The following is a 24,662-nucleotide window of genomic DNA, read 5'->3' as shown; positions in this document are numbered from 1 at the left end:
AACAGGTTATAAGGCTCTATATGGCGCATATCACATTATTTGTCATCTAGTTCCAGTTCAAATATTTTCGATGAGACACGCTTCTTAATGTTAAGGTTTGTAAAGTGTGAGAGTATGTGAGCGTATGTCGATGTATTTACATGTACGCGCGTGTGCATATCTCTTCATATACTTCTAAACATCCATTTCTGTTTGAACTCCAATGAAAATGTGTTAATATCTGATTTGTGTGCACCAAACAGGCTTGTAATGTAAGTGCTGGGTTTATTAGCCGTGGAGAAGAAACTCTAGTGCATCTGAGAGACAGCGAAGAAGCAACACACCCTCCTCTTTATTGTCAATAGACTGGCTGAAATGAAAATATAACAGTATTAATGAAACCATCTGTGTTACTGTTTGAGGCTTGTTGCTTAGACAAATATAGCAGAGAGAGGGAGAGAGAGAGATTCTCTACAGTTTGATAATAAAAGCCAATATGACCTTTGTTGCTCTCTCTCTCTCTCTCTCTCTCTCTCTCTCTCTCTCTCTCTCTCTCTCTCTCTCGTGTTGCTTTTTCTCTCCATCTATGTCTGCTTGTCGGGGAGTGAACCCTCAGGGACTTTTCACTTCTTTATCCTTCTGCTCTGATGCTTGTTTTCCACTTTTTCTTCTACCATGTGGTTTGTCCATATCTGAGGCTTGTCTGCTGAGTGAGTGTGTGTACAGTTAGTAAGTAATGATGATAACAGAGGTGTCAGTGACAGTGACAAAGGCTTAGTCTGCAGGGATGGATCTGCTCCTGAAAGCCTGAGAAAAATTACTGCCAGTTCGCATTTTATTTCACAGCCTACTAATATAGACTAGACACTTTTTCCACGTTGTACCTTTAAGATTGATTCTGTGTGTGTGTCAGGATTCAGAGAAGGCCTGTTGATTTCAGTAATGTAATTTTTTTATTATCATGTATTTCCATCATGTAAATCATGTACATTTTAGTATATCAAACGTTGCATTTAAACCTTGCAACTATTGTAGTAATACTCTCATTTCATTGTTAAATTTTGCTTGGAAAAAAGGTTAAAAACATCCAACAAAAAATGATCAAATCAGATTTTTTTCTCCATAGTATGTAAGCAGAATTTACATGATTTATATGAAATATAAATCATGTTATATTTGGTCCCAGGTTTTTCCAGTGTACCACCATGCGAGTTTTCCTGTTGGTTAGAACTTCAGGAGCTGAACTGAGGGCTTACTGTGTTAGATTATGCATTTTCTAGAGAGCATCTAAAATCTTTGCGATGAGTTAGAGTGGTGTTTTTGTACAGAACTGAAAACGCAACATCAGTACCTGAGCTCATTATGCTCTTGTGGCTGATTGCAGTTAAATCCTCACAGCAATGTTACAGCATTTAGTTTGAAGCCTTCCCAGAAGAGTAGAGGCTGTTACTGCAGCAAATGGGGTCAAACTCCCTATTAATACGCTTGATTTTAGAAGCAAGGTTGGATCAGCAAGTGTCTACAAACTTTTGGACATGTATTGTTCATCACTCAAGTGATGTAGTCAGTTACTAAGACAATTGTATGTCGTAGATGCTATGTCTCTTTTGCAGTGTATGAGAGAGCTGTTTCTCACAGTAAGCTCTTCCTGGTTGGCCCAGGTGCTTCCAATCGTAGGACTAAGCCCAGGAGAGCTCTTTCTCCTCTTTCTCTGTGTGAATGTGGGAGGCAGTGATGAGAAAAGCAGACTGTAACATTTGGAACCTGCAATTGTACTACAAAATGCTGCTGTTCTCCAGAAAAAGACACAGAGACTGGTAGGAGGAAAGGGCTAATGCTAGTTCAGAGGAATTTTTCCATGTTTAGTACAGGTGATAGTCGGAACTGGTGTATCTGGTGTTTATTTATGTTGTGTCTTCTAATTATGTCTGTTTTATGTGTTGATGGTGTTGTTTCACAGTCTCAGTGCTGTACTGAGATGACCTGGACGAGCCGTATTTAGCCTGGCCCCTCTGGGCTAGCTCTGAATTGGAAGTCAGTCTGACGCTGGCAGGAATCTCGTCTCTTTCAGTGCCAGGCTGGAGAGAGCAGTTGCTGTTAATTGCTGTAAATACCACTGAGGATGTTGGCTTCCTCACATCCAAATGTGCTCAGCAGGTCTGCACATTTACTGTAGGCTACAAATGAAGTGATAGACTGTTGGCTGCTGTGGTAGTAATGGAGCGAGATAATCTTAGGATGGCCTTGTAATTCATATTTCATGCTTTCAATTAACACATTTTTCCCCTCCATCCAAAGTTTGCTTCTTTAGTTTTGTTCAGCAGCTACATGGCTAGTGTAGCTAACAATTAATGGAATCCTGTAGCTGTCAAACTGGATGCCTAAATCATCACTCACTTGCCTCAAACTACGCGCACCGAGCACTTTATTAGGAATACCTCCTTGTTTCTACACTCATTGTCCATTTTATCAGCTCCACTTACCATATAGGTGCACTTTATAGTTCTACAATTACAGACTGTAGCCCATCTGTTTCTCTGCATACTTTGTTAGCCTTCTTGCACATTGTTCTTCAGTGGTCAGGACCCCCACAGGACCACCACAGAGCAGCTATTAATTGGGTGATGGATCATTCTGAGCACTGCAGTAACACTGATGTGGTGGTGGTGTGTTAGTGTGTGTTGTGCTGGTACGAGTGGATCAGACACAGCAGTGTTGCTGGATCAGACACAGCAGTGTCACTGCTGGGCTGAGAATAGTCCACCACCCAAAATATGCAGCCAACAGCGTCCTGTGACCACTGATGAAGGACTAGAGAATGACTAACAGAAACTGCAGCAACAGATGAGCTACTGTCTCTGACTTTACATCTACAAGGTGGACTAACAAGAGAGTATCTCATGGAGTACACAGTGAGTGTACGCAGTGTTTAAAAACTCCAGCAGCACTTCTGTGTCTGATCCACTTGTACCAGCGCAACGCACACTAACACAACACTTTTTCTTTCTCTTTCTGCTTAATTCTTCTTTATTCAACTTGTCTGTTAGGTGTAAGTGTATCTAATAATCTGTTTTATGATCTTATTTTTTTATTAGAGCCAGACCGATATATCGGTCGGCTGATGATATTGGCTGATCTTAAAGACCTGAGGTTTTATCAGTGTCAGTGAAAACATCATTCAATAATGTGACCATATTTAGCAGCTTCTTTGATTGCCATATCACCTGGAATTGAGCAATCCAGGACAATATGGTGAAAACTTGGATGGTTGTTCCACTGAGAAGACCAACATGGGACACCCTCTCTTTAGCTATGTGATCCAGGCTGAACTGGTAAAAAAAATCTCAGCAAACCCACCCCAGTGCAACAAGTTAGGGCGTGAGTTTTTACAGTTTTGCAGGAAACTATATTATACTTTACTACTACAACATGGAACTGGGCATAGTTTGACAGCATAATGACAAATTGCCCTTGTAGGACCAATAAAGTACATAATATATTAAAAAATGTAATATATTAACATGGAGTATTGCAAAGGATCGATTATTAAGGACGTGACTGAGAAGGCAGAGATTTGCAGCTGTTGCTCTGGAGAGGCTTTTTAGTTAACTTCTCTAGCTGATGTTATCTAGACCGAGAAACAGTGGAACTATATTTCTCTGACAAAGTAACATGGCAGATCATTCACTGAGAACCACACCTCCATCCATTAAGGCTCAATCCCATTTCACCCATTGCCCCTAACACTTAGCCCTTAGCCCTCTGTTTTGCGCGTTGACGTCTAGGGTTAGGATGTCCCAATTTGTATTGAGATAGAGGGGTAGGGTGAAGTGTTAGGGCTATATGGCCCTCCCAACCGAGGTTTTTCAGAGGCACAGTCTAAACGGAGTGTTCTGAGCAAAAAAGAAAAACCGGCAAGATGGCTGCGCTAACGACCAAACAAACCCACAAATGTAAGTATTTTCTCCGTTAAAAATTATGATAATCATTGTATTATCTTAGTTTAATGTCGCTTTAATGTATTATGGTCGTTTTCTTCATAAAAAGCACAAAAATCGATAATAGCATGCTAATGTCTCGGTAGCTGGCTAGCTAACTTTCCCATTCCACCTTAAATAGTCCAGTAGTATTGACGCTTGAAGCGCCAGAATCATAGGTATGTATATCTATGACCAGAATGTAACTGCTGCACCATTTAAGGTGGAACGGGAAAATTCGAACAAAAAGCTGGTGAATGACTGACTTCAGCTTCGTATCACCAAAGAATTAGAGGTGGGCGATAATAAATAATTATCTTATACCCCCTCTTTGAAAGCATATGATGCTCTAAATGTAACTAAAGCTCAGCAGCGAGGTTGCTGAACTTTCCTCTTCTCTACTATCACTGAAGACAGGCCGGTCGCCTACAGAGCACCACTAGTAGCCTGTTAATGAAGTAATTTTTTTGGTCCTATTTCGTAGGGGAAGATTTCAAGCTCTACCCCTTGTAACTTCCAAGTTCCAAGGGTTAGGGTGACACTCCAAAACAAGGGGTAGGGTTAAAAAGAAGAAACAGGATTGGGCCTAAGTCTCACGGATACTCAGATATCAAAATCAGTCGGAATGCACATCGCTATATCATATCTGTATAAACAGTCATATCAGTCATTTTATTTCAGGATCAAAGTAAAATCTGAAATATAGTGATAAGCTAATATTGGGTGATATTATCAATTATTAGAAAGTTTTATCCCCTCAAAATCAGTGTTTGTATCAGCCACAAAGGTTTCATATCGGTCACGTCCCTACACCTTTAATATCTGTCTGCGTCTACTAGAAATGGCACCGATTCTCTACCAGATATCAGCTGAAAATGCTGCACCAGATATCAAAGAGAAAAGAGTTGTTAGCGGGGTATTTCTTCTTGTGGGATAGTAGAGTGTTTGAGTAGTTTAAGCATGATGGCCTACTTTAAGATGCTCGTCTTAAGTGAAAGGCTTCTATAAAAAATAGCTCAATTAATATGAAATAGTTTTTAAAAAAATGTCAGCTTGGTATCAGTTAAAACTCAAGATTTCAGTATAGGTATTGGTATTAGACTGTCTATGGCCTGTAGCCCCGCTTTCTTGGAAAAATGCAGTGGACCAAAAAGGTTTGGAAACAACTGAGCTCATTTGTATTAAGTACTGTTGTCTTCCACCTGCTGTGTGTGTGCAGTGAGCTACTCGACAGAGAAGTAAAAGAACTGCACAAGTTCTTAGTGAAGTCAATACACCACGTGTTTCTGTTCATGAAGTGCATTTTTTCCAGCTAGCATAATCTCAGGATGGCTTGATTCTATTTCACTGTTAGATGACCCAGCAAACCTTTAAGTGCAGTGCAAAAAGTTTGCCATCTGTCATGCTGTGCTGTGTGTGTGTGTGTGTGTGTGTGTGTGTGTGTGTGTGTGTGTGTGTGTGTGTACATATACACACACACACTATATTGCCAAAAGTATTCGCTCGTCTGCCTTCACACGCATATGAACTTGAGTGACATCCCATTCTTAATCAATAGGGTTTAATATGATGTCGGCCCACCCTTTGCAGCTATAACAGCTTCAACTCTTCTGGGAAGGCTTTCCACAAGGGTTAGGAGTGTTTATGGGAATTTTTGACCATTCTTCCAGAAGCGCATTTGTGAGGTCAGACACTGATGTTGGACGAGAAGGCCTGGCTCACAGTCTCCGCTTTAATTCATCCCAAAGGTGTTCTATCTGGTTGAGGTCAGGACTGTGCAGACCAGTCAAGTTCTTCCACACCAAACTCGCTCATCCATGTCTTTATGGACCTTGTTTTGTGCACTGGTGCGCAGTCATGTTGGAACAGGAAGGGGCCATCCCCAAACTGTTCCCACAAAGTTGGGAGCATGAAATTGTCCAAAATCTCTTGGTCTGCCGAAGCATTAAGAGTTCCTTTCACTGGAACTAAGGGGCCAAGCCCAACTCCTGAAAACACCCCCACACCATAATCCCCCCTCCACCAAACTTTACACTTGGCACAATGCAGTCAGACAAGTACCGTTCTCCTGGCAACCGCCAAACCCAGACTTGTCCATCGGATTGCCAGACGGAGAAGCGTGATTTGTCACTCCAGAGAACACATCTCCACTGCTCTAGAGTCCAGTGGCGGCGCTTTACACCACTGCATTCGACACTTTGCATTGCGCTTGGTGATGTAAGGCTTGTATGCAGCTGCTCGGCCATGGAAACCCATTCCATGAAGCTCACTATGTACTGTTCTTGAGCTAATCTGAAGGCCACATGAGGTTTGGAGGTCTGTAGCGATCGACTCTGCAGAAAGTTGGTGATTTCTCTGCACTATGCGCCTCAGCATCCGCTGACCCCGCTCTGTCATTTAACGTGGCCGACCACTTTGTAGCTGAGTTGTTGTCGTTCCCAATCACTTCCACTTTGTTTTATATATATATATATATATATATATATATATATATATATATATATATATATAGTGTGTATATATACATGGCGATAAACACAAATGTAAAAAAATCCACTGTGGAGCTCTTGGAACTGGAAGAAAACTAGTTTGATTAGGGTTGAGGATCAGATACCCCTTCTAATTACTCAGATATGCTAACTCATAGGGGTGGGAATCTCTAAGCACCTCACGATTCGATTCGATTATGATTCAGAGGGCTGCGATGGGATTATAAAATGATTATCGATGCATTTTGATGCATCTTTTTTTTCTATACAGGATTTCTTTTTTCTCACTGTGTGACAACTTTGTACTTTTAAAGCAAAGTATTTGTAATAGTCCATAATGAATTTACTTCCAATATCTTTTATTAATTGAACAAATGGAAGTGATGTGGCAAGTGAACTAGAAGGCTCTCATTCACTGCTCTTGTTTGGAGCACATGAGACACAGGCCGCCACTCATCTGCGATAAAATGCGCAGTTATGGTGAAATAAGGTCCTGTGGCAATGGATGTCCACGCATCACGTTACAGCTATCCTACACATTTTCTTCAGTGATTCTTCGGTTTTGGTCTCATTGTAGAGAGTGGGGGGATCGCTGTGTCAGTAAAATATGTTCGACATGGAACGCTGTATCTCAGCAGCATAGCACGAAAGCCCTGGTTCTCAGGACAGACCCTAATCCTTGGCAATGAAAGTTGCGACAGAGTTTGTAATTCACTTTGAGTGGAGGCTTTGACATCGCTTTCTTGAACATTTGGAGACGAATGGACTTATTTGCATTTATAAGCACTGCAGTTGGTTTCCTGATACGTTACATCTGCGAAGAGAGACTGTCATACACTAAAAAGTTGTGAAGATGTCAGCTTCTCTTTCGAATTTTCCCGTTCCACCTTAAATGGTGCCGCGTTTATGTTCTGGCGCCTCAGGCACCATTTAAGGTGGAACGGGAAAATTCGAACAAGAAGCTGGAGAACGAGAAACTTCAGCCTCATAAAAACAGTCGAACGTTGAAAGACATTTTACAAGAAACTATTCAACGTTTGAGGAAAAGTTTCCTGAGGGAAAGGGGAGGAAAGCGGCTATAGCTGAAGCTAAAGCAGAGCAAAGTAAGTCTGCGTTTTCGTTTTTTAACCTATACTAGGCCATTAGCACATACTGAGACATATTGGACGTTAAACGTTGTGGCTCCCAAGGTGGTTTGATTTTTGTTGAAAGGACAAATGGCTCTTCTTAACATTTGGGTTGTGACTCCTGACCCAACCTAGCTTTTAATGCAGAGTGTGCTGGTCGGATTTCTCGCTCATCCAGTTGCGTTTTTGTTATGTGCTGTCACAGACTGTCCGGACGCTGCACTTCCGCACTTCCAAGTTCCACCTTTTGCGTTCCGTCAACAGTACGTTATCAATTAAAATTCAGAAAATCGATTTTTGACATTTGTGAATCGATTCAGAATTGTCCACGTCCGCATCGCGATGCATCTAAGAATCAAGTTTTCCCCCCGACCCCTACTAACTAGTTTGTGAAGACATCACCTAAATGTACCAGGTACTAGTGCAAGAGGAAACGTGAAGCTGAAGTTAGCCAGCTTTTGTTTTTTTGGGGGAAATTTCCATTACACCTTAAGTGGAGGAGGAGCTGCTTGTTACTGTTGCTCCATTTAAGATGAAAAAAAAGAGGAAAATTTAAATGAGAAGCTGGCCAATAGGCAACCAACTTCAGCCTTGTGGAGAAAATACCAGCCTCAGCAGGTACGTCTCCCCGCAGGACTCAAGCAGCTGCTAAGTGCCAATTCTGAACAGGCAAAAAAATAACTCGCTGTGTATGGATGTTAACAGTAACCAATTTGCAACTCTATTCGGTTTTAGAGTTAACCTCTGTTGGGTTGTAGAGTCCACCTCTAATCGCTTGTAGTCCACCTCTAATCGCTTGTAGTCCACCTCTAATTGCTTGAAGTCCACCTCTATTCAGTTGTAAAGTTCACCTCTATGCATTTGTGGAGTCCGCCTCTATGCGGTTGTGATATCCACCTCTATGCGGTTGTGGTGTCCACCTCTGTTCGGTTGTAGAGTCCACCTCTATTCAGTCATAGAGATGACCTCTATTTTTTAGTAGCATCCACCTCTATTTGGTTGTACAGTCCAGCTCTAATTGGTTTTAGAGTTAACCTCTGTTGGGTTGTAGAGTCCACCTCTAATCACTTGTAGTCCACCTCTAATCGCTTGTAAAGTCCACCTCTATTCAGTTGTAGAGGCCACCTCTAAGCGGTTGTGGTGTCCACCTCTATGCGGTTGTGGTGTCCACCTCTATGCGGTTTTGGTGTCCACCTCTATTCAGTTGTGGTGTCCACCTCTATTCGATTGTAGAGATGACCTCTATTCGGTTGAAGAGACGACCTCTATTCAGTTGTTTGCTGGGAGGGATTGAACGATGTTAGAAAATCACTCGTTTCAGCCACACTTTATATAGAAACACAAGATCAGATTGTCAATGAACTTGTAATGCTCATATCATTTAATATTGATATTTAATGATAGTCTAATAGTTTACATTTTTGTTTTCTCTTGTATTTGCACTTTTGTTCATGTACATATTTTTAAACTTATTTATTTAATATCGTCTAAGAAAATGACTTGTGCCAATTATCCCATCAACAGGTACTGTTGACTTTTAGAGACAACAATGGAATTTACCACAAATAAATGTTAAAGTGGCGTTAGCATTTATGTTTTTCTTCATTTACTGTACATTGTAGATTTTGAAAGTGTTTGGATTAAATAAAATACTCTGTAAGCGCTTTGTTGCTTACATAGCAAATTTTGAAACCTGTTTGGATCCCCCACCTCTGTTAATACTGAAATTTGGCTAAGGTTCATGAGCACTCCTTCAGCATGGGCCTTTGGCAGAAATAGAGTGGCAACAGGCGTTCAGTTTGCATTTAAGTCTGCCTTTACAGCCTTTGCTAACTCAGTATTATCTGCACGCTCTCTGTTTATGCAGTGTGTATTTTTATTCTTCTTTAAGGAGACTGAAAGCTGAGAGTCATCACTTCAGGGTGTTTCCGAAAATGACTCAGTGATCCTTCATTCAACCACTTGTGTTTAGACACAAAGAAAAAAAAACTAACACACCCCAGCAATGACTTGTCCTAAATGTTTTAAAACCGCTTCAGCTTTTACTGAGACAAATTAACCTCATTATACAGTAATGCATGTAAGGTCATGGTTAGAGACTTCTGGGAAATAAAGCCTTAGGAATGTCTTAGACTCTTAGATATCTTTTCTATAGTTATTAGTGTACTTCATCAGTGCTTCTCAGTGTTTTTGAGCTGTGACCCCCTCAAAAATGTTGAGTTTGTGACCTCCTCACTGTCTGCTCTCTCTAAAACTGCAGGGCATGTGGAGTTTTTGCCCTGGAATGTTGGCTCTACAGGCCACTTCTTTGGTAAATACATGCTACGTCGCTATTGCAGCTACTACTCCTACTAATGTCCAGGCTAGGAGTTGGTAACCTTATCACCAGGCCTGTTGCTGTGGCAACTTTTTACCAACATGGTGGATTAATGAGGAAACAAAAAATGGAGGATAAGCAAGCCTGAAGTTAGCGCTAATCCAAGAGCCTTCATGCACTCCAGGTCAATTGAAGCGTCCAAGCCAAACTTGTCCACTCGTATCGGAACAGGAAAAAGGTTTTTACGTAGTAAGTAAGAGACCTGGCTACAACTCGGTGTGGGCGCCATCACTCACACAGCCGCTCTGTTTTAGCTTATACCATCAGTGTGGGAGATTTTACAGACCGCTCATTCTCAAACTTTTAATAAATATAGGCCTGTGTATGCCGCTTTTTTCGACTGCCATCCTGCAGCCCCCAAAATGAAATCCCACAGGTTGAAAACCACCATACTATATGGTGGAAAAGCTCGCATGGGCCTCACGCTTACTTTTCAGCTGTAGCCACCTGTGACAGCCTAACCTGGCCTGAACTCGCTGGAGGCCTAGACCTCGTCACGGCACGGGCTTCTGTGACAACAAAACATTTCCATTACTCTTAAAAAGGAAAGCAGCTTCAGCCAGTGCTACCACATTTGGCACAGAGTGACAGTGGCAAACCCATAGAATAACAGTAATGGGTGGAGACCTCAAACCCCCCCTTGTCATTACACTGATGGTTTAAACTGAGGGGGCTTAATGTTGGGCCGCTCCTACATGTTAAATCAAAGGTTCCCGTGATGTTCGACCACACACTGCCAGAAACGCTCTTATAGCCCTGCATACATAGGCCGAGTATATATACAAACGCACACGCCCAATGTAAATCTGCTCAAAGTGAACATAGCAGCCGCAGATTGTTCCAGATTATAAAATATGAGCCTCTGAAGTTATTCAGCAGGGTGTGTTTAACCACATGGTCTGGGGTTAGTGGGGTTAGTTATGTAATCGGAGAGAGACCTCTCCACCATATGGCCAGGCACTGTCCTCTGTCAACCCTGTTATAGTGCCGTATGCACTACAGCAGGTGTGTTAAATTACTAAAGCTGGTAGAACATGCAGTCAATGTCTCTGTTTCTATCTGTCTCTATCTCCAGTGCAGTTTCCTATTGAGCATTTCTGTAGTGTAAGATGATGAAATCAACGGGTGACCTTTTTTAGGTCTTCAGTAGCTGCAGCGGCATGCACTGACATTTGTCTTTTAAAGAAGAAAACCACCTGTCACTCCCTCAGAGATAAAGCAAACAGAACGTCTCCACTGGCAGCTGGGAATGTGTTGATGAGCTAGCTGTTTTAGATAATATACATGAGGTCAAACCCAAATGTTCTTGGAGAAAATATTAAAGAATATTCTGCTTGTTTGACAACCTGAGGGCTCGGGATGTTCTACCAGTGTTCAGACAGTGTTCTACCAGACATTTCTAGTACCATCCCTTAACTCTGTTCTGTTCCTGTTATCTTAGTACTGTAATGATGAGGAGACCTAGTTAGATGTGATTAACCCTTTAAATTCCTTATTACTTAAGTAATCTTTACCATTAGTGAAGTCCTAAGACAAAAAGTGAGTGTACTATAAATCTGTGCCAGCCCAGCACCCATGATCAACAAGTACACTTACATAAACATACACAACTTCTCTGTTCTGTCCTCTTTCTTGTGAGTATATGGGAACAGCCTTGTAAAAATGAATCAGTAAACACCACTGATCTCAAAAACTGCACCGCCATCTTAAGGCTGCCTTTGCATGCTAAGACTTGTATACAACGTCAGTTACTGTAAACTTGCATGGAATGAAGTTTCACTTAAATTGCACAACGTAAAGCATCCTGCAGTTTGTTTGCAAAAACGTTGAAAATCAGCCCTAACTGTTTCATCCGTCTCAACTTTTTCAAACATTTCATGAAACAGCCAATAAAAAACGCATCATGTAATCATGTCAAGCATCATTAACTAGCCAGCTAGCAGTAAAAGTAGTTTAAACAGTTGCGTGTGTGAATGCTTCTTTGTTAGCCTGCTATAATCAAATCTATGAGGTAGATTATTTGTCTTCTTCTCTACTGACGCCACCTTATTTTACACAGAGGAGATTCCTTTGCAGTGCTTCTAGGACAGGATGACAAGACATCAAGTACAAATTAAATAGACACTTAAACATTCATTTCCACACAGAACAAACTAAAAAACAACTGCTGTCAAACAAAGCCTCATATCTCTAAAGGGGAATCTACTTAACTCTTTAATGTCCTCACTAAGAAAAAAGCAAAGCATTTTATTTTTTGTGTTTTTTAATTTGTTTGGGGCAATAATAAAAACAATTGATGTTTTGTGTATTTTTGACCCCACACTTAAATACTAAAATATTCACATATACCAAATGGTCGAGATGGCACTTTGTGGCATATATAGTGACTCAAAATGTGCTCTACCAAATGGTTGAGCAGAATATTAAAGAGTTAAGAAGGAAAAAATCTGAGATAGATAAAATTTAGAAAAATAGATAGATAGGTAAATTAGAGAAAAAGCAATGCCAATGGCAGCTAGACACCAACCAATGACTTCAAATAGCGAAACAATATCTTGTATCACAAGTATGCTCTTAATTTGACTGACTTAACTAGTGGAGTCATCAAATATGTTGCATGCATTTTGATTGTTTTTAAATTGCTTTGCTTTGCTGTCCAGTTGCTTGAAACTGCATGGAAAGTTGTGCGCAGGCTTCACCATGTAAAGCCAGACTCACATACATGTCACAATTGTATGTGTACAGCTGTCAGTACTCTAAGAAACACAGGTTTTCTGAATGTCAGCAGTGTCGTCTCATAACAACTCTGCAGTTGATGTTGGTTGCCTCTGAACTGAGATGCCGCAGGTTTCCAGTGAAGGTTTGAAGAGCAAGGTTCTGCTGAAAGTGATGCCAGAAACTCCACTTCTCCTTTTCTCTAAAACTCATCTTTTTCCTCAAGCTGGACTGATGTAAACAAACTGTCGTACTTTGTTAACTCAGGTGTCTCCCCTCGTCCCACTGATTCAACAAAGGGGTCTCTGTTATCGCTGAAAACAAAATAGTCCTGTGCTGTCAGACTCCACATCTTTTTGTAGACTGTTGTTTTTGAGGGAACAATAAAGAAGCTGATTTATTGTCACTCAACTTGACTCATGGTCATAGTGTTCTCCTTGAAGTTTTCAAGAATGCTTGAGGGCCTTGAGCCAACAGAGAATGCTCTCCTCACAGTGAGGCTGAAAATCACTTGAAAATGACCATTGCTTTTGTTGTGACCAACCCTTAGGAGCCTGGATGTCAATCCTGCGTGGTTTTCCGACCCCTTTCTGGGTATTTTTGGCTCTCCTGATCTCAAAGCCATACTTAACAAAGTCAGCAATTTCATAACGCAAATTAAACATTGCATGCTGAAAATATATGTTTATGAAATTCCGGCACAAACGACAGCATTCCGAACTGCAGTCAGAAGGAAAATTCCATCACTTGGGAGGACTGTTAGTCTTAGCCCGTGTTTTACTTCTGCAGAAGCCAAGAAAAACTTTAAAGCTTTGATGTGAGTTCTCCCCATCCCCCCACACGCTTTTTGTTTTAGCGTGCCGTGTTTGTGTTCATTGCTGCCATGCAATACTTGGTGCTGTGCCATCCAAGCATCACTTAAGTTTGGCTGTGGTTCCTTATCCTTTTGTGGTTTAATCATGTGTTATTAACGATTCTCGCATGCTTTAATTAGTTCTGACAAAGCCTGTGGGAGAAAAAAAATCCATCAAGATTTGAACAAAAGCCAAGAACCCCACTGGGTCGGTGTCTTTCTGCCCTCTTCACCCATTTCTTATGTAAGATCACACTAATCATTGCAGTCGGAAGCTTACTGTTTATGTTTTGTGTCTGAGTCTGTTTTGGCCTGCCGATTGTTTCCGGGCCTGGCGACCGGCGCCGCTGGCGGAGTCTGGGAATCTGACCCGAGAGGGCTGAAGCCTAGTTGACTAATTACTGAAGGTGTTAATTGACCCTCAAGGGTTGCAGGGCTCTAGATCAGGGGGTTATGGGGTTCAAAGCCTGCCAGGATTGTTGGTCCCTCTTGGAGCTGAAAGGTCAGCAAGCTATTGGATACTTAAATGGATCAGTGATCAGAACTTACAAACCACATGTATGTTCACAAGAGGATAGAGAGTGCATTTAAGGACAGGAGCAAGCCAACTGACTCCAGCCTTGATTTAGAAGGAAGAATATTGTTTGGACTAGTAGCGCCACTGCAGTAGTACATTTTTCTTGTAAAATATCAGTCTCTGTTTAATTCCACAATGAAATTTTAATGAATCTAAATGGAATTGTTGGAGCTTATGAAGATATACTTCAGTAGCTCCAAGTAAATCAGGATACTAATTTAGTTGGTAGTAGGGTTATAGTCAGGAGCAGCTATTATTGCTGAACTAAATTTATTATCCTGCTTATATGTTCATTTTATAATCATGATGATGGCTAAACCACTTTTTATTCCCTATAAACTGTGCAAGAGCTAAGGCTTTATCATAACCAGTTTACGTAGTGTATTTCTACAGTAACTGTTAATGGCACATCAGCCCTAAAATATGATATCAGTGCTCTTCTAATATACCCCATAACTGGTACTGTGCTGTCTAAAGGATGACAAAGTACTGCTCATATCTCAGAGTACAGATAGGTTGGTGCGTCTGAAACTGTCCTGTGGTGGCTAGCAGAATAACTAATAGTCATAGTAGTTTCACAGTGAAATCACAATGCAGCTTGTGCTCTGGCGTAGCATGGTAATTTGATTAACCACTTGTTCATACATACTTAAAGGTTCACTGATGTCTTGCCCTCACACCCTTTGACTAGATTTAAGGGAGTTTGGTATTGGGATTGGGCGGTACAGCGATAATATTGAGTGTCTGATGAAGGACTAGAGGATGACCAACAGATAAGCTACTGTTTCTGACTTTGCATCTACAAGGTGGACCATCAAGGTTGGTGTGTCTAATAGAGTGGACAGTGAGTGGATGCAGTGTTTAAAAACTGCAGCAGCACTGCTGTGTCTGATCCACTTGTACCAGCACAACACACACTAACATGCCACCACCATGTCACTGTCACTGAATTGCTGAGATTGATCCACCTACCAAATAGTACCTGCTCTGTGGCCGTCCTGTAGGGGTCCTGAACATTAAAGAACAGGGTAAAAAGGGGCTAACAACTTACAGTACTTTGGCTTAGATTTTACAGTACTGAGCAGTTAGCGCTGTCCTCCAAGTGTGTTCAGCTGTCCTGTGACACTGTGTAGGTTGTGGCACGTAAAAGATGAATGACCTAATTGAGAAAACATGCATTACTCTCACTGCCAAACTGCTAACTATGATTCTATTGGAAAGACCTGTAGCAGGGGTTAACTAGCTACTACCAGCAGTGGAAGAAACTTAAGGAAAAGTCAAATAAAGTGAATAACGAGGTTTTTATGGCTGCAGTGGATTCTAATATTATTCTACTTCATGGCAACATACACTCTTAAAAATAAAGGTTCCTAAATGATTCTCAGCTCCGCACTCTGGACCTAGGAAAAACATTTAATTGGAGTAGAACCTTTCCATTATGTGGAGGTTTTTAAACCTCTTTACGGTCACATCTCATTTTCAACAGAGGTTCTTCCAAGAACCATCCACTGAAAGATTGTTTAGGAAACAAATATGCTTTTCTATAGCAGGGATGTCCAGTCTGATCTGTAAAGAGCCAGTGTGGCTGCAGGTTTTCATGCCAGTCAGGCTGGAGCACTGGTTGAATCAATTGGTCTCAGTCTTCAAACAATTGATCAGGTGTGCTCCTGCCTTGCTGGAATGAAAGTGTACAGCCTCACTAGCCCTCCCTTTGTGGATGTATGGCATTTCCCCAAGAGCCCTTTTAGCACCTTTGTTTTTGTATCTAACATAGTAAAATGATCATTTCTTTGGGAGGAAAATGAGAAAAAAAGATCTTTGTAGATATCTCGGTAGTTTTACTTAGACAGCAGTAAAATCAGATGGAAGGGGAAAAGATACTTTTGCTTAAGTCTCCTGCTGCTTGAATATTTCTCCTGACCAAAAGCCTGATAATCTCATACGTCTCCCCTTAAGTCACATATTGTGCTTAGATTTGCCAAAATAATAACACTCGTGTTTATCTGCAACTCAACTCTTATCTCTCCTTTATCTGTCTTTTATCTCATGTCTTTATTTGTCTAATGCGTATTCTTCTAATGAATTTTAGGAGCTTTACAAATCATGGGGATATCATAAAAAAACATGTTCCTTGTTTTTTTTTTTGTGAAATATGAGTTTGATGTATTATGTACCCATGATGTATTATGTCAGAACCAGGAAATACTGAAGAAAACCAATTGATTCAGCCACGGCTAACAGGCGAATGCTGCTGATTCTGACTGTATCTCCGACACCAGTCACTTGGTTTTGTGCTCTCTTAAGTTTTTAACCTCTAAACAGGTGTTACTTGAGCATCAGTTAGCTGGAGCTGAGACTGTACTGCAGTGGGTGGAACCTTTGGCCTGCTAATTAACAAGGCTAGGGTTAGCCTAGGCCAGCAGACTACAGCTTAAAACAGCTTTCTGTCACTGCAACACCAGTCATTCAACTTTACTTGTTCAGACTTTTGCTTGTACAACAGAGCAGACTGAATCTAACCTGCACTGTGGTGTTTGTGATCTGTTGGCTGTTTGATAAGCTAATGTGGATTTCACCTGCCGCTCGACTTTGCTTCCTCAGACTTAAGTCATTATCATTTAAATTAGCTTCCAAATAGCTTCTGTCAATCAGAATTGGACCTGGTTTGTGGTGAGAAGAGCTGGTTGTATGCTAGCTAGACTAATGCTAACCAGCTCTTCTTGCTAGTTAGTAGCGCCATTTAACATTTAGCAGTTGTTGCTAGATTAATGGTTTGACATTTATTGAATAGTGGATTGAAAATTGAGCACTGCTTTCATTTACTTGATGACCATGTAAGCAAATAAATTTGGTTTCCAAAGTAAACCACTCAGTAAATAGCTACGTCATTGTGTCATCCCTAGAACGGTTCTGTGGCCCTGAGTGCTGTTGGCTAACTGTGTCCAGAAAGGAACGTGTCCATGTGGAAATGCCACCAGAAGAGTTGTTCTCTGTGCTCAGAACTGTTCGGCAGTGGAATAGAGGTCAAAGAGCAGCGTTTAAGTAATACCATTTTTCTCAGGGGTTACTTTAGTTATTTGAGTTTCAACACAGAGGACAACACTGTTTTAAGTGTTGTAGTACATTTGGTGCATATTTGTAAATTGTGTGTGTGTGTATGTGTATATATATATATATCATTTTGCCATGTCATATTGTCCCTCCATGATCATTACAGAAAATCCAGGCATGATTTGGCTCCTGTGTGACTGTGTGTGGTGCTCAGTGTGGCAGCTGCATGCATTTGCAAGAGCGCAGCCCCGACAGAAATTAGTTCCATCCTTTAAGAGAGGAACATGACGGCCCCTAATGGATGACGGGGGAACTGAGATATGCTATCTCTTGCTTCCCGCTGGTCTGATTTTCCGCCACACGAAATACTTGCCCTTTTATGCAGTTCTTGGGCCAGGCCAACCTGCCCACAGCTGAACTTTGAAGAAGAATGGTGGGATCCAGGACTGAAAAATGTAATCCGACATAGAAATTACAGCATAGGATCAGTATGAGGAGAAGCTGGCACATCTTGAAAGCCGCAGTGCATTAATATGCTTTACATACGAGTCTCAAAGGCCTTCCTGAGGAGATGCTTATGGATTTTGGAGTATGTATAAATATTCTGTATGTCTAAATATTCTATATAAGTCTGTTTGCTTCTTCACTCTGCCTGAGGCTGTGTTTGTGTTCCAGTCAGTTATGCTGATCAAGCATGGAGCAAGATAGGTTCACCAAAATAAAAAAGTATTTAAAGTGACTCTGTCCGTACCTGTCTCAGGTTGGCCCGTGCTGTTTGATTGGCACGTCATTGTTTGCACTGCTGAGATCATTTCACGTCCAACTGTGGCAGGAGCAGTCTTACTGGAGTGAAACGTTAAGCTTGCATGTGACCTCAGTAAAAGGAAAACAATAAAATGCTTATGTTCTGAGGATGTTTTGCTGTCTCCATGATTTTTATTGTTATACAAAATTAGGCCTGAATGGGGCCTTTTTACTTTCACTCCACTTAAAACTTGTTAAGACAGTGTTGTTGATAACACATGCTATAACTGATACAGCAGCTCTTGTGATTTTAATTAATCTTTCAGCCTCATATAAACGCAGCCTAAACTTGAAATAATAAAGGAGCCAAAAGATTTCCTGTTGGATTAAAGATGTGTAGGCCTAGCATTTTATAAGAGCGGGTGATATGGCAGAAATATAATGTACAGTACTTAAACGCTTTTTCATAATGAACAGAATGTAAAATGCGTTTGCAAATTGTGAAAAAATGCACTAGCCAAGCAGTAGTACCACATTTTGTAAATTCTATGAGAAGTATGAGTGCAATTTTTTTTATTTGATTTTTGCAAAAACAAGAAAAAAACTAAATCAAACGGTTGGTAAAAATTGTTAAATTATATGATTAATCCCAATTCATTGTATTTTTTGTGCAGGTAATCACAATTAATTACATTGTTTCACATAGTTCACATAAACTGAACATGAAAATCACTAGAAACTCAGTTTCCAATTTTGATCACCATTGTCCACTATGTTGTCCACTGTGAAATGTATTGATGTCATTTATCACAATAATGATAACATAATGTCATATTGCCCACCCCCAGCAGTATATAGCTGCCATAATTCTTATTTCAATGGAACATATGTGGTTGAAGCTGATACTGATACCAATTTTAAGGGGCTAAAAATTCTGATAACCAATAATATCAACCGATATAATGGAATGAACTGAGGTGGATATGTATATGTATATGTGTGTGTGTGTGTGTGTGTGTGTGTATAATTTAATTGCCTCTAAGTTTTATTATTCTTCATTAAAATGTTTAGTACAGTCATGCCAAAGTTTGGTGCTCTGGTCACATTTTAATACACAGTTACTGAATTTTTTTATTTTATTTGCTAAATTCAACACATTTTGGGGAAAAATGTTTGTGCAAACGCTTCATTTCACATTTCATGTTTTTTTTATTTTAGTTTATTCCCCAATGTGTTCAACTCAGCAAATAAATAGAAATTGTGCGCTAAAAGCTGCTGTGTTTTGTGCTTTAGTCAATTCAATTCTGGATGTAGTGCCTGAAAAGGTTGCTTTTTTTGTATTTTCTCTGACAACAATAAAATCATGTCATCAATATTATATGATATCAACCAGCCAATATTTCATGCATGCCCTAATGGAAACCTTCATAAAGATGCCATTAGTAAATGTATGTGTACACCTGTGTTCCATTAGGTACATTATTACATTAGTGACTGGAGAAACTGTTCACATGTACAGTTTTGTTTATACTCTGGAATGGTATGTGGAGTATTGCATAGTCATTTGACACATATGAATATTCACACAATGTCTGGAATGTCACTTTATAATGTCAATAATTCATTGATTTATTCACATCTAAACTGACATGATGTGACTCACACATTTCCCCAGGAATTCATGTCCCTCCCTCATGTCATATATCTGTCCATAGCTCTCCCATCCTCTCTCTCAGAAAGTTCTAGATGTGCTGAGAAGTATAGCAGCTCTGTGTTGCTGGACAGGTTATGGGTTCAGGAGAAGAAAAAGTGCGCTGTCTCAGATAGCTCCCCCGTTTTAGCCGTTAGCATTAGCTAGTATTGCTGAAAGGAAGGCACTGACTCTGAATGTGCCATCTGCAGCAGAGGGGAGAAAGAGAGCTTTGTGTGTGGAGAAAGAGGGTCTCGCTCACAGATACTGTAAAACAGAGGACATTGTGCACACACAGGAATTTATACATGAATGCACACATTTTTCAGTTCTCAGTGAATGTTTGTTGACTCTCAAACTCTCTTGGACTCTCTAGGAATTCCACCTAATGTAATTCAAGAGATACTTTCTGAGACAGTGCCTTTATCCCCTTAAACTCAGTAAAATCTGCCCCTAGAGTAGTCCAGCTGTGTGTGTCAACATTGTGCATAGTAAATGAATCATCATGTGGAACTGGAGATTTCTGTGAGCAACTCGGTTTCTATGACTATATAAAAGAAGCTAGATACTGCTTTTATTGCTGGATACTAGGGATGCGCATTCTGAATAGTTTTGATAGTCAAGTTAATGAATGGATGTTCAGATAACCGCAAAAGAAAAAGAACTTTGGCCAAAATTAGCACAGGGCTACAATGATAGCACTGGTGTTAGAAGCTAAAATTTGAAAACATGTTTTATTATACAAAAATCACAGAGGGAGATTGGTAGTTTTTTGCATTAGATGAGTTGAGGCTGCCTCTTCAGATGAGCTAAAAACCAGCAAAGACCAACATGGGTGGTCACTAGCAAAACCGGCATATGTTGTGTTTTGGTTGATATGACCATGCTGGGGTAACCAGCTTAACCAGCACCGTGTGCTGTTTTTTTTTTAAGCGTGGCACAACGCTGGACGCTGATGAGGACTCATTGTCTGTTCTCGTTAATGGACGATGTGTCAGCATATTAGAAATGTACGCTCATTATTTCTGGACCTAGTCAACATCAGCTAGAGTAGTGAACCTAGCAATAAAGCTGCTGCACACCCAGCCCTGCTATCTCTGCCTTCTCAGTCATGTCCTTAACAGCATATCTTTAGCAGCATGCTCACGCTAATTCACTTGTGTTTCATAGTAATGAAGCAAAAAATATACCACAAATACAAACAGAACCATCACATTTACAGTCCTGTTGAAAATGTTTTTATCTATATTTAATATTGCGTACTAATTTTGGGGACAATCGTGGGCTGGAGGTTAGGGAACCAGCCTTGTGACCGGAAGGTCGGCAGTTTGATCCCTTGAGCTGACAGGACATGACTGAAGTGCCCTTGAGCAAGGCATCTAACCCCCGGCTGCTCCCCAGGCGCTGTGGATAGGGCTGCCCACTGCCTTGGACAAGTGTGCTCACTGCCCCCTAGTGTGTCTGTGGGTGTTTCACTGCACAGATGGGTTGAATGCAGAGGTAAATTTCCCTGTTGTGGGATTAATAAAGGGAAACTAAACCTAATTGTAAAATCCTATGCTCTTTTCATGTTGCGCTTCTTGTGTTATTGCTTAGTTATCCGGTGTCGACCAGAGGAGAATGGGTACCTCTTTTTAGTCTTGGTTCCTCTCAAGGTTTCTTCTTCTTGCTCTTCATCACTTTTTTCTTGCCATTGTCGCCCTTGGCTTGCTCACTGGGGCTCAGACCAGGATTTCTGTGAAGCTGTTTTGTGCCACCTTTGACTTGGCTTGACGTAATAGCAGTTATTTAATAATGAACATTTATTAAGTGTAGTTAAATGATCTCACTATACTTTGCTTGTCTCAAGGATTACTTACAAGATTATCTGCCAATATGGTAAGCTACTTTGACTTACTAAAATCATTTAAAACAATGTAAACTCAATTTAAAACAATTTAAAAATGTCTAGAAAGAAGTTAAATAACCTTAAAAATCTAACATAAAAAACTAACAACAAATCTTTAGGTGAGAATAATAAAGGTAATTGTTCTCTAAACAAACAAAAATAATATCCATCATGCTTTGTGAAACAAGTAGTCTCATCAAAGAACAATTAAGATATATTGCCTTGATATGAAATTATTTCACTTACTAAGATTTAGTAATTATCACAAAGAAGCTCTACAGAATAAAATATGTTTTCTTATTGACCACTTTGCTGCTGTAACATCCTCACTCTGACCATTTTCTGTTGACTGATTGAGCAATCAGGTGTTTTGTAAGGCCCTCTCACACTTTGCTCTTTTCTTCACAGGAGAGTCTACGTTTATGGATGACCACGGACCCCCTGTTCCGAAGGCAAGTGTTGTTACCGTCAGTCGTTTTCCTGTTCTTCTGGAATTTACACAGTACGAGAAATGATTATTAAGCAAAGATCTGGTTTGAATTAATTTCCTTGGAATATGCAGGAAAAGTGCACTGACTGCAAAGTCAATGACTGTACGTAAACATGCATTAACACACTCATACTCACACTTCCTGCAAAGGGACATTGCTGTCCACTGCATTACATGCGAGCTGGAGAGAGAGAGGGATAGAATAGAGGAAATGAAACATGATCTTATTGAAGTGCAGAAGTCGTTTTTCTAAGAACAGACTATGAAGGCACTTCCAGTGTAGTCTGTGTTGCACAGTGAGGATTAGTTCTTTGTTAGCGGTTGAGGGTTGTGGTCGTGGCTGTGGTGCTTTAAATGGCTTACATGGAAAATGATTCATTAAAAAGTAATCTGTTGCAAATACTTCAGCTCTTTACTGGATGCAGACAGCAGAAGTGCATCATAATGTTTTGTAATATAACCAGCTCCAGTCCTCCATCCGTCACCTACTCTCTGCCAGCTTTCTAAGACAAACCAAGAGAAACATACACAGGGAGAAGTACACAGAATGCAGGAATGTGCTTTAATTCTCCAAACACTTCTAAAAATAAAGGTCTGTAGAACCTCCTCATATTATTAAGGTTCTATATCAATTCAAGTTTTATTAAAACCACCTCCTTGTTTCTATACTCACTGTCCATCATAGCTCCACTTGCCATGTAGGTGCACTTTGTAGTTCTACAGTTACAGACTGTAGTCCATCTGTTTCTCTGCACACTTTGTTAGCCTCCATTTACCCTGTTCTTCAATGGTCAGGACCCCCATGGACCCCCACAGACCAGGTATTATTTGGGTGGTGGATCATTCTCAGCACTGCAGTGACATTGACGTGGTGGTGGTGTGTTAGTGTGTGTTGCGCCGTTACGAGTGGATCAGACACAGCAGTGCTGCTAGAGTTTTTAAACACCTCAGTGTCACTGCTGGACTGAGAAAAGTCCACCAAGCAAAAATATGCAGCCAACAGCGTCCTGTGGGCAGCGTCCTGTGGGCAGCGTCCTGTGACCACTGATGAAGGACTAGAGGATGACCAACACAAACTGTGCAGCAACAGATGAGCTACTGTCTCTGACTTTACATCTACAAGGTGAACCAACAAGGTAGAAGTGTCTAATAGATGTGGACAATGAGTGGACACAGTGTTTAAAAACTCCAGCAGCACTGCTGTGTCTGATCCACCTTTAATAAGAACTATTTTTAACAACCAAGCTAAATCTGAAAAACTGAACCATATATACACAAACCTGTAAAAATTGCTTTCTAGCACAATCCCAGCAACAATGGTGCTACATTTTGTTTTATGTTTGAGTTTATACAAAGCTGACGTTGGCTTCTTATTTGGCAGCTTTATGTTGGAATTTCCTGTTCCACCTTAAATAGAGCAGCAGTTCCATAATAGCTTCTGTATGTAACTGCTGCGCCTTTTAAGGTGGAATGGGAAATTTGAATAAAAAGCCAACTTTAGCTACCTGTGTATTCTGCCACCATGTATTCTGACTCCACTCAGCTAAAGGGGAAAACGTTAGCATGGTTTGCACTGCTTTTATGTTGTGTTGTGTGTTACCCAGGAAGAATTTCAATTGATATACCACCCACTACTATTCTAGGGTTACGGTCTGTCTGTCAGTCTCTTTGTCTCCCCCTCTTTTCTCACCCCCTCAATTCAGGTAAAAATCGCTTTCTTTCGCAAATGTATCATATACAGGATTACTAAAGCAAATGAAATAAGACTTCATGGATTAGAAAGTTGCATATATTCAGGAGTAAAAAAGTCATTCATTCTATCTCTCTCTTACTCACACACACACACACACACACACACACTTCTGCAAGACTGAACTTTCTGTAAATGGCTTAATTAAAGAAGCAAACGTTTCTTGCTTTCAGTGTTATATTGTGTTGGTATCCTTCTTAAACGTAAGAATGGGATATGATTTAATTAAAAATTAAACCAAGTTTCTCTCTCTTCCCTGTTGTAATCACCTCTCCTCCAACTCTCTTCAATTCTTTGCTTATTACACTGAAAAAAGTCATGCGTTCAATTTATTTGTTTCAAATATGCATCATTTGTACATTAATGAAATATATTACATTATTTGAGCACAGTTTTGTCTTCAGTTTACTTATTTACATGCCTTTGTCAGTAATTGTATTGATGAGATGTATGTACAAATGCATTCATCAGTGTAAATTAGTGGGGCACAATATGACTGTATTCTTTCGTTATTATGACAGATTTTGTTATAGTCATGAACAGCATGCTTTTCTGAACCTATTGTGGATAATTTAAAGAACGCTTAACAGCTGCCTGCTTCATTATAAAGAGAGCATGTTTAGTCCTGTTCAGCTGGATTTAGAGCAGGGCAGTGTGTGCCAAATAAAATTGCATTCATAGTTTTTGAAGTCTTTTAAATGTGGCACTACTAGTGCATTGTGTCTGTGTCAAAATATCATGATACGTATCATGTATTGTAAAATTGTCTTCACCACCCGTAGTGTAACATCTTTCTATCCTGCCTGAGGTTTTTGAGAACTGTCTCTGTTATAATTGTGGCTGTGTTCTGTGTTATTTGACACCATATTTAAATACCAAGGTATTTCTGTTCTGTCTATTTATGATGGGATCACCCAGGATGCATGTTAATGACAAGCGTCTAAGGGTCCTGCCT

General features: G+C 40.3%; 1 protein-coding gene across 1 annotated transcript in view; it reads left to right on the top strand.

Annotated features, from left to right (window-relative positions):
* usta (uronyl 2-sulfotransferase a) overlaps positions 1 to 24,662 on the top strand; it is a 113,058-nt gene that overhangs the window by 45,559 nt on the left and 42,837 nt on the right. The window contains exon 2 of the mRNA XM_036582301.1: positions 21,876 to 21,919. Within this exon, the coding sequence (XP_036438194.1) occupies positions 21,876 to 21,919 (44 nt within the window). The remainder of the gene's footprint in view (positions 1 to 21,875; positions 21,920 to 24,662) is intronic.

Source organism: Colossoma macropomum, unplaced genomic scaffold (assembly GCF_904425465.1).
Source record: "Colossoma macropomum unplaced genomic scaffold, Colossoma_macropomum, whole genome shotgun sequence".
Classification (NCBI taxonomy): domain Eukaryota; kingdom Metazoa; phylum Chordata; class Actinopteri; order Characiformes; family Serrasalmidae; genus Colossoma; species Colossoma macropomum.
Note: the sequence above shows the minus strand (reverse complement) of the source record. Positions and strands in the feature narration are given on the sequence as shown.